This window comes from Sus scrofa, chromosome 1 (genome assembly GCF_054392235.1).
Source record: "Sus scrofa isolate SSC_HxYL_T2T_F1_AM1 chromosome 1, Sscrofa_HxYL_maternal_Yorkshire_Landrace_v2.0, whole genome shotgun sequence".
Taxonomy (NCBI): Eukaryota; Metazoa; Chordata; class Mammalia; order Artiodactyla; family Suidae; genus Sus; species Sus scrofa.
The window spans coordinates 101,867,228-101,878,576 of record NC_139383.1 but is presented as its reverse complement, the minus strand read 5'-3'; the positions used below and the strand labels follow the sequence as shown (position 1 = coordinate 101,878,576).

The 11,349-nt window shown below is 37.2% G+C and overlaps 1 protein-coding gene and 1 pseudogene across 1 annotated transcript; both read right to left on the bottom strand.

Moving 5' to 3' along the window:
- Nucleotides 1-303: 303 nt before the first annotated feature.
- LOC110258736 (olfactory receptor 4C11-like) lies at nt 304-1,218 on the bottom strand. Its single transcript, XM_021082005.2, has one exon. The coding sequence runs from the start codon at nt 1,216-1,218 to the stop codon at nt 304-306; it is 915 nt and encodes a 304-aa protein (XP_020937664.2).
- Nucleotides 1,219-10,272: 9,054 nt separating this feature from the next.
- LOC110258738 (olfactory receptor 4C15-like) lies at nt 10,273-11,207 on the bottom strand (annotated as a pseudogene).
- Nucleotides 11,208-11,349: the final 142 nt, after the last annotated feature.

Genomic DNA, 11,349 nt, shown 5'->3' with positions numbered 1-11,349 from the left:
ACAACATGCTCTGGCTCACAAGCCTCAAAAGAACAGAGGTCTCAATGCAGAATGAGAGTGAGGAATGGGCTTGTGCTGCCACAAAGACGGTGGTACTTCATATTCTCTCACTCTGTGTGGCACTGGCTTAAAATAATTCAGATCTATCATCAATATAGTCTACCTATTCCCTCAAACATCTCCTGGAAGAGGATTATATTGTCTATACCAGAAGTAGGACATTTTCTCTTTGCCATCTATTCAATTTTATTTCATGCACGACAGAATTAACAATTAGCATCTTCTGCTCTTTGCCACGTTGAGTCAGAGTTTGTTGCACCATAACTTTCTCATGGCATTTTTGACTTCTGCATTCCTCAGAGTGTAAATCAGAGGGTTGAGCAAAGGTGTCGCAATAGTGTAAAACACAGCCACTAACTTATCCACTGGAAATACAGTTAAAGGGCGAGTATATGTGAACATACATGGTACAAAGAATAAAATGATAACAATAATGTGGGAGGTGCAGGTGGAAAGGGCTTTCGTTCTTCCTTCTGCACTCTGATTCCTCAGAGAATGTAAAACCAAAGCATAGGAGATAAGCAGCATTATGAAACTCACCATGCATATGGCCCCACTGTTAAACACACTGAGTAGGTTGATGACAGAAGTATCTATGCAGGAAAGTTTCAACAAAGGTTGCATATCACAGAAATAGTGATCGATATCATTGGGGCCACAGAAGGGTAATCTCAAAGCCAAGACAATCTGTGCTGAAGAATGGATGTAAGACGCCACCCAGGCCAGATTCACCAACATATCACAGACACGTTGGCTCATGATGGTCGTGTACCTCAGGGGCTTACAAATGGCCACATAGCGATCAAAGGACATAAGGATCAGCACCAAGGGCTCCATGCACCCAAAGAAGTGAACTGCAAAGATCTGGGTCATGCATTCATTGTAGGAGATGACTTTCTTTTCAGATATGGAATCTGCTATCAACCTAGGAGCAGTGGTTGTTGAAAAACAGGCATCAGCAAAGGATAAATAAAAAAGGAAGAAGTACATGGGGCTCCCAAGTGTCTGGCTATATTTTATGGTCATCACAATAAGGAAGTTTGCCAAGAGAGTCATGAGGTATAGAAACAAGAAGATCACAAATATTACTTTCCCCATTAGTACATCCTGTGTCAATCCAGACAGAATGAACTCATTCACACTGCTGTTCATCTGCATGGTTATGGTGAATGTAGAACAGATACAGCTAAGTGGTTCATCTGTAAAGAAAAATGGGGCAATTGTGACTTGGCAGTGGCAGTGTATTTGGGCTTGGAATTACAACTTTTAAATTTCTAACTCCATGAACAAGTATAACTCAGTGTTACTCATTTTTTTTTTCATGTATTACATTCATTTGGAAGACTTTTTTAAAAAACAGTGACATTTATCTTTAACCATAGGCATCCTTTCAAGGTATTCCTACGGGGACAAAAATTTTGGGGGGAGATGGGAAGCCCTCAAGTGATTGTGCTCCGGACCAAGGTCCGAGAACTAGTGACTGTGCTTTATGATCTTGAGCAAGTAACTTTAATGCCTTGAAGATTTTTCTTCATATGATGATTAGAGATTCTAATAGATACTTTATTAAGTGTATATATATATGATATAAATGCATATGTAATATTTATGCATCTCAGTTATTGACAAATGATATCCCCATATATATTTAGAAATAATACTTTGCAGGCACATTTCTTAATTTGGACTTCAGTTTGCACCCAATATTCCTTACCTCTTCAGTATCTTGATTAGATTATGCTTTGAAAAATTTATTTTCCATATTTAGGCTCATTACAGCTGTAATTTTACCTTCATTGCCAGTTAAAGCGTATGATATATTTTAGTAAATCATTGAAGTTAGAAAAATTGAGGAAATTTGCTATATATTTGAAATAATCCATAGCTTATGTTGGAAGCATGGTATTAAGTTTCACATCCTTTGGATCTGACCTGTTGTGACACTTCTTATATTTGGATAACCTGTGTAATGTTCTCTCTTATATCTGATTCTCCTACCACCATCATTCAGAGGTTTACCTTCTTCCAAATTTCATCTTTCTAAAACATAATTTTAAAAAGGTATTTCAGATTTTCAACATACAAATACTTCTCACTGTTCTACTTCATTCTTTGCATATATAATACATTGAATTATAATTCATATAATTTCAGTCATCCTCTATAATTACAGTTTCTTATTTTCCTTTTTAATTTTTAAAAGCCTTTTCCATGTAGTTAATTATATACATAATGTATCTATTTAGTGGGTATAGCTCAGTGGTAGAGCATTTGACTGCATAATGTATCTATTTAACAATTATAAATTAACATAGAAAAATATCATAACAGAAATTCTACCATTCATTTTCATTTAAGTTTTTTTCAGATATTTGTCTTAATAAACATACTTTCAATAACAGCCATTTGCTTATTTTAGTAATTTCATTAAAATGTATGTCCAGGGAATTACTAACATAAATATTGACCTTTTCATAATTATTGACAACTATTCTCAAATAACCCTCCAGATTGTTTGTTTCAATATTTATTGGGAAAAATAATTATAGAATGAGTATATTCACATACTAAAATGTCTGCAGTTTGAAGTAGACTATAGATGAGAAAAGTACCCTTCAAAAATTCATAATTAACTGATCCCATAGCCTAGAGGTAAATATCATTTCCTTACACATTCTGTATGAAAACTATTTATAAAATATCTAAATATTTATTTTATGTGCAAATTGAATAATTTTCCATTGTTTCTAAAACTATAGCAATATGGCACAAATTACAAATAAAAATCTAACGGAGAATTTTATTTACTTAATTAACAGAATTAAACTTAGGTTATATGCTTTTTGATTGGTAATAGAACATTTTTGTTATTTTGATTTCTTATATTTCATCTATTTTGAATTATGTATATCTCTTGTCAGTAAAAAGTTTGACATCTTTAAGTTCTGAGCACGTTTTTTGTTCTTTTCAATTTTATACAATAAAACCTATCACTTTTGGAGAGTTCCTGCCATGGCTCAGTGGAAACGAATACGACTAGGAACCATGAGGTTGCAGGTTTGATTTCTGGCCTTGCTCAGGGTTAGGGCTCTGGCATTGCTGTGAGCTGTGATGTAGTTTGCAAATGTGGCTGGGATCCTGCATTGCTGTGGCTGTGGTGTAGGCCAGCGGATATAGCTCCGATTCGACTCCTGGCCTGGGCACCATCATAAGCCATGGATGCGGCCCTAAAAGGACAAAATACAAAAGATAAAAAAAAATAAAACTATGAATTTTCACTCCAGTTTTCATTTTAGATTGTAGATTACTATTTAAATTTGGTATATATATATGTGTGTGTGTGTGTGTGTGTGTGTGTGTGTATATATATGTATATATATACACACATATATATATACACATACATATATACATACATATATAGACACACATACATATGTGTATATATATATATATTTTTTTTTTTTGCCATGCTCATGATATTAAGAAGTTTCCAAACAGGGATCAAATCCAAGTCGCTGCTGTGACAACATCCTAATCCTTAACCACTAGACCAGGAAGGAACCTCTGGGAGATATCATATTTATTATCTTATAGTATTTCTATGCCTTTTAAATTTAATGTCAAATGACGTAGAATTTATTTTAACGAGTTGTGAGATACATTTCCTAATCTGATTAGTCACCAATCAATTAGTAATCAATCAATAACACCATCAACTCTGTCATCATACGTGTACTAAGAACTTAGTTATGTCTGGAGTCAACTGATAGGGCATGGAAAGATGCCCTCAGCTTCTTTAAAACCAATTTGGGGGGATAACATATATCTAGGTAAGATCATTAATTATATAAAAATTACACACAAGTCTATGTGATAATACCAAATTAATTTTGATTCCAATAGTTGAAGAATCCCTAGAGAATAAATCGTTTGGACAGTGAAGTTAAACATGAGAAAGAAGTGGACTTATGGATTTAAATGTGTTAAACAGAAATTTCCAACAAGGTTTTCCTAAAACTCAAGTATTCAATAAGCTTATACTGAGTTTCCTTAAGTAGAATAAATATTTCAGTATGAGTAAGTCAAATTGTCCATTTACCTCTGATAAAGTTACTTCCTTGCAGTTGAACTAAAATCATATTAGTTCAGTGTGAGACATTAGAAATATTATAATCACTACAAGTTCTGCTTGGCAGTTCCAATTATTTCTAGTGACTATAAAAAAGAAACTAATGATCACTTAACTTTAATACATTAGGTTTCCAATAATGAATAAAGGCAGAATGGAAGGAGATTTTGGGGACAAGAGGAGCGATTTGGTGAGAAAAGTGATTAAATACTTTTTGAAGGGAAAGAGCATGCATTTCTTCAGATAAAATAGATATCCTCTTCATAAAAATCTAAACTACACTCTTGTTAAATAAAAAAGCTGTAAGAGGGAGTTCCCATTGTGGCACAGGGACAACGAATCCAACTAGTATCCTTGAAGATGTGGGCTCGATCTCTGGCCTCACTCAATGGGTCAAGGATCCAGCATTGCTGTGAGCTGTGTTGTAGGTCACAGATGCAGCTTGGATTCTGTGTTGCTGTGGCTGTGGCACAGGGCAGCAGCTGTAGCTCTGATTTGACCCCTAGCCTGGGAACCACCATATGCCAAGGGTACGGCCCTAAAAAGCAAAAAAAAAAACAAATTTAAGAGGTAAATTTATGCACAGGTAATGGACAACCATGAAATCCAGAATCACGTAATTCTATTTTGTTTTATTTTAAACAAGCAAAGAGAAGATTTGGAGATACAAAGACAGAAAAGCAACACTTGACAAGATGTGTGCCTGAGGTCAGATCAACACCACCTCAGAATTTTATCATGGAATTCAGCCATTATTTCTAATTATTCATACTCTATCTGATTATTTCTTTACCTCTTTGATTTAGGAGGACATCACGGTAGTTGAGGAAGATATTTTCCCTTCCTTGACCCTAAAGTTTTGCTTTCACCTGATGAAATTTTAACCAATTCAAATATACGGGTAACAAAAGTCTTCCAATTTTCTCCCCAGATATACATCTAGACATCTGTATCTACCCCTATTACTATGTGAGTTTATATATATAGGAAAAATATTATTCTTGTATGATAATCTTATTCAAACAAGTGTTCACTTATGTTACTTCACTTGACCCACACATTGTTTTTTTGACAAGGTATATGTGGCTATTTGCTTTGTTCTTTTCTAGGTACAGTTCTGTTCTTTTCTAGGTACAAGGTTTGACCTGTGATACAGAAAAGTTTTACGTAAGACAGCCAGGTTAGAACTAGAGAAGGATTCGACTAGATAGCTTCTCCCTCCAGCATTCACTCTCCTTGTCATATGAAACACCACATCCAAATTACCAGGTAGACTGTATCTCAGAAAAGAGAAAACCTGAACAATCCTAGAAGGATGACAATTGATACCTTAAATTTCAATCCCGACTCCAAAGTCAAGTTACTTAAACTGCATGTTGAGATTAATGGCAAAGCAGAAAAACAAATGCCTAAATGAATAATAGTGAAGAGGAGGAAAGAAGCAGAGATGAAATGAAGTCAGAGCAGGAGAGAGTGAAAGTGAATAGATACCAGGGAAGGAGTCCAGGACAGGATCCAGGAAGGTAAACAAAAAATGTTAGAGGGTAGTTTTACCCAAGATTTTCTCACAGAGTTCAGCTTCTTTCTCCCTGACCCACCACACCAACACTTGCCCCCTAAACGTGGGAGGGACTGTGAGAGGGGGCCATAGGTCAAGGGTGGTGAAGGGTCTTGAAAACCCAGGTGTGTAGAAGGTGCAGCCTTTTTTATACTCTGTCCCAGAAACATTACCACTGACCTAAAACTTCAAAGGAGGGCATCCCCAAGATAAAAACTTCTGGCAAGCTGGCCTCGGAGCCATGTATTGCATCCTTTGTGTGCAGCGATGGATTTGAGAGATAGCTCAGGGAAGGCTTAAGTCTTCACTGGTGGATATACTCACCCGGAGCTCTAAGATTGCTAGAAGAAGCAGGATCAATCTTGAAGAGGCAATTAGAAGAACACATTTCAGACAAACTGAAACACTTACCTCTTATGACCAAATAGATGACTTCCAATAGAGTAGATTTTTTCCTATCTTCACCTTCCCTTTACTTAGAAGGTGAATTATATGAATGAAGCCTGAATAAAACACACCAGATATACTTCATTGAGATTGATCAGTGATTTCTACCACAAGTGGTTATAGAAGGTCAGGTTTTATGGGGAAAAGGAACTATGCATGTGGCCCTACTACTCACAGTTCCTCCCCAGAAGTACTGAATTAGACAGAACAATGAGGTCTGTATAGGAGCAGAGAGGAGGGTATTTGGAGCATAACTGGAGCATATTTCTTAATTCAGTGCTTGGAAACATGATGAAGAAAATCACTTCTGCATTCTAAGACAGAAATGCCTCTGAAGCTACCTCTCTTCCTACAGTACCTCTTATGGGAAATCATGAGGTAAGTGTTTTCTTTTTACTGCATTGGATATTTATAGTAATTTCCACAAAAGGTTGCAAAGGACTAAGGTTGGCCCTCAGCCTAAGGCGTTTCCAGATAACTAGTTCTCCCAAACCAATCCCAAAAGATAGGCCATGAGCTATCGTGCTCAAACAGTCCAAGGGCAAAACAAATCTTGGGGCCATTTAGTTAAATTTCAACTCACGTGACTTGGTGTGAAAAAACTGTTCCCTTCTCTGTAAGATTTCCTTAAGCCCATCTCTTCTGGAGGCCTGGGAGTCTTTGAAGCCAGTTAATGAAATATAAATAGTAAACAAGTCCTGGCCTCACCACTTTTCTACTATATGAATTTATACAGTTTCTCAACATCTTGATTTTCCTATTTTCTCTTTGTTAAATGTCAAGTAGTAATTAAATATATATTTAGTTTAGTATTATTAATATTCAGTTTTTAGTAAATGTAGACAGGAAGACAGGAAAGAAGGAAAATGAAAGGAATTATTTAATACCTGTCTTCTTCCTTCCTTCCTTCCATCCTTCCTTCCTTCCATCCTTTCTTTCTTTCCCTTTCTCCCTTCCTTCCTTCTTTCTTTCATGGCCACACCTGAGTCATATGGAAGTTGACCAGGGGTTGAATCTAAGCTGCAGCTGTGACCTATGCCACAGCTATGGCAAAGTTGGATCCTTTAAAAAACTATGCCTCTTCAGTCACCAGACCCACTGCAACTGGATTCTTAACCCACCATGCCACAGTGGGAACTCTATCTTTTCAAATATATATGTCCTTCCACTTAAAGGAAAGGTTTTGAATGGTTACAAGCTATTAAAGAAGTGATAGATTGAATTACAAAAGTACTTTTCTATCTGGGAGTACATCTTACGACCACACTCTGGTCTAAGAGTTTCTTGCAAGGTATGACATTTCTTGCTAAGTACCTTCAGTGAGGGTGAAGTGATAGGTCCAAGGCAGAGATGAAAGGAGAGAGGGCAAGAGAGAAATTGCATTGGGAGCATGCCATGAAAAGTTTGCACCACACTTACCACTTTTGCTGAGGGTCTAGTGGCCACCAGCAAGCCCAAGCATCTCTGAGAAAATTTATAGAGAAAAATCATACCCCAACACCTGTTTTTTTTTATTACATGTGAAATGGAAGGCTCTGAGGAAGGTTTTTTTGTGTGTCATTTAAAATCTTTGAGCCTTAGTTCCCCCATCAATTAAATGGGGATATAAAGACTTACCTTTTAAACCTTCCCCAAAATATTAAGCTATATAACATATGAAAAGAAAGCATCCCTGTCTCAGAGAAAGTACAGAAGACATATTTATGCCTTTTTTTTTTTTCAATCTTCCATTGACAGAGACAGAGAAAGTGAAATAACTCACTAAGTTTGCTTGGCTAGTTAAAAACAGAAATGAGTCTATGGAGTTCCCATTGTGGCACAGCAGAAATGAATCCATCCAGGAACCATGAGGTTGTGGGTTTGATCCTGGCCTCGCTCAGTGTGTTAAGGATCCAGCATTGCTATGAGCTGTGGTGTAAGTCATAGATGCGGCACAGATCTGGCATTGATGTGGATTAGGCATGGGCCAGAAGCTGTAGCCTAATTCAACCCCTAGCCTAGCCTAGCCTAGCCTAGCCTAGGAACCACCATATGCCATGGGTGCAGCCCTAAAAAAAAGAAAAAAGACAAAACAAAAACCAAAAATACAAAAAACAGAACTGAGTCTAGACCCCAAACCTCTTAACTACTATTATGAATCTAAATCTCTTTAGTATGACATTCATAGTAACGTCATAAGACTTCCTAACCTAGAAAACAAGAATAGCAATGAAAGAGTTAAACTGCATCAAACTTCCCAGTCACAGAGCCCTAAATTAACACCCTGCCTTTGAAGGATTATGTAAGCTCTTTAAGTTCTTTTGGGAAGGAAAATTGCAAAGAGCAATTTCAAAGGAGATCATTGAATTGGACAAAGGCAAAAGGTGAGTCAATGATCTCTTGAAGTTCCTTCCATGTCTGGGTCTCCTAACTCTGAGTTTATTAAAATTAATATTAAAATGAAATATTGGATTACCTAACTGGAATCCTAGTTTTGTTATAACAAGGTCAAGGTCTTACTGAAGGCAGTTGACAATGGTCATTCCATCATGGAAACTGTGGAAGTAGGGGTAGAGGACCACTGAGGATTCTATCATTTCTGAGTTTATCACTGTCTCACATTCAGTCTTAGGATGAACTTGGACTCTAGTTTAAACTCTGTTCAATTAAAGTTGTATCTTACTAAGGCAAGACACTCAGTGAATGATACAGATACTCTAGCCAGATTAAACACACTATAAAATTCAAGTTTGTGGTCATAGAAATTTTATTGGAATCAGAAATACTTTCAGAATAAAAGTCAGATCACTGAAAGTGATATTTAATTTTATAGGGAGTGGAGGAAAATTCAAAAATAAAGAATGAGAAAAAGAGGAGTTCCCATTGTGGTACATCAGATACAAATCCAATTAGGAACCATGAGGTTGTGGGTTTGATCCCTAGCCTTGCTCAGTGGGTTAGGGATCTGGCATTGCTGGTGAGCTGAGGTGTAGTTTGCAGATGCAGCTCGGATATGGTGCTGCTGTGGCTGTGGCATAGGGTGGCAGCTGTAGCTCCGATTAGACCCCTAGCCTGGGAACCTCCATATGCCTTGGGTATGGTCCTAAAAAGACAAAAAAAAAAAAAATGAGAAAAAAGTGTATAGAGAAAAAATGGTTTCATTTTCTATTTGAATTTGTGTATTATATTTAGAGTTTTGGGAGGGAAGTTAACTAGAATACAGAAAGTACTTTAAATATTCTGGTCTGTGTTATACCAATGCATGACTTAGAGGTGTCATCAGAATCAAAGGACTACTATCAGCAATAATTTTACTACTTTGCCAAAATTGAAATATTGCTGTGTTATTGTTAAAGATAGTGTTTAATTTTGGATATTCATTTATTCAGCAGATCTTTACTGAGCTCCTACACCAGGCTGTTCTGGACATTAACACCACATCAATAAACAAAAGAAAAAATAGCATCCCACATCCTCTCTTGCATTCTGAGAGAAGGCGGACAAAACCAATAATAATAAGTAAACAAATTATACAGTATATCAGCAAGTGGGGAGGTCTCTCTAAAAATAAAGTGTAGATAGGGAGAGGGTTTATGAAATCTAAGGTATGAATTGCTGATTTAAAATATGTAGCCATGTGATACAAGGTACAGGGGAGCTTCTGTGAATATTCTAAGCCCTTCCATTCCTGAATCATGATTTTTTTCCATCTGTTGCTGAAATCACATTCTAAATATAATTTTTAACGTTAAAACTGTTTCCACTTATAATATCTAAGATAGTTGTATCTTCCCTCCACAGAGGTTTTCCAAAGCATCAAATGAGTGGAAAGAGGTCTGATAGTTAATGTCTGTTCATTCGTTTTTTGACTTTTAGATTCCTAATGAGCATAAAATTCAATCCTTTTAGTTTCCGTATGAGGATACTGAGTTGTCAAGTCAGAGTTCATAACTAATCTAAAGGTGAAACATAATTTCCTGACCCTTTTTTTAATGCTTTTTATACTACCTTACTTTACCACCTGCCCAACAAGGCCCATCTACATAAAGTTTTTGTCTAACATGAAAATTCAACTTTTTTCTCAAACTTTATTGTTTTATGTCTCATTAGAAACCACCATTATTCGTGCCACACTTTCTTCATAACCCTTTTCACTTCCTTGTTCCTGAAAGTGTAAATCAAAGGATTGAGCAAAGGAGTCAGGAAGGTGTAAAGTATGGCTACCATCTTGTTAAAGGGGAAAGCAGAGGGAGGTCGTGCATACAAAAATATGCATGGGACAAAGAATGAAACCACAGCAGCAATGTGAGTGCCACAGGTGGAGAAGGCTTTCTGCTGCCCCTCAGTACTATGGATTCTCAGAGACAGTAAGATGACCCCATAGGAGGCAAGCAACAAGGAGAAGATTAGGATGCAGATTAATCCAATGTTGGTGGTCACCAAAAGCCCAAAGAAATGGCTGTCAGTGCAGGCAAGCTCCAGTAATGGGTACAAGTCACACATGAAATGGTGAATGACATTGGGGCCACAGAAGGGCAGCTGGACAGTGAAGTGACTTTGTATCGTGGAATGCAGGAAGCCCCCTGCCCAGGCCACACCGATTAGAATGCCACAGAGCCTCCAATTCATGACAGATGAGTAGTGCAAGGGTTTGCAGATGGCCACATAGCGGTCATAGGCCATGGCAGTGAGGACAATCACCTCCAATCCAGCAAAGAAATGTTCGGCAAAGACCTGGGTCAGGCAGCCTTCAAAGGGGATGGTTCTCCTCTCATAGAGAGAGTCTACGATCATCTTTGGGGCAATACCGGAGGAGAAACATGCATCCAAGAAGGACAGAAAAGCCAAAAAGAAATACATGGGGGAGCCCGGGAGAGCTGGGCTGCTACTCATGGTCACCACAATCAGAAAGTTGCCCATGACAGTTGCAATGTAAATAAAGAAAAATACGAGAAATACTGTCTTCTGAACACTTGGATTCTGTGAAAGCCCCAGGAGGAAAAACTCAGTTATGAAGCTTTGCTTCTGCATATTTTCCAATTAAAAGGGGAAAGCTGCCAGGATGAGCAGGTAGAATTTACAATTATGTGAAAAAAAATCTGTCTCAGCCAAGTTTGTAATATTATCATAGTCATCAAGTTGGTGCATTCACATAAAAAATTATCTTGGAGAA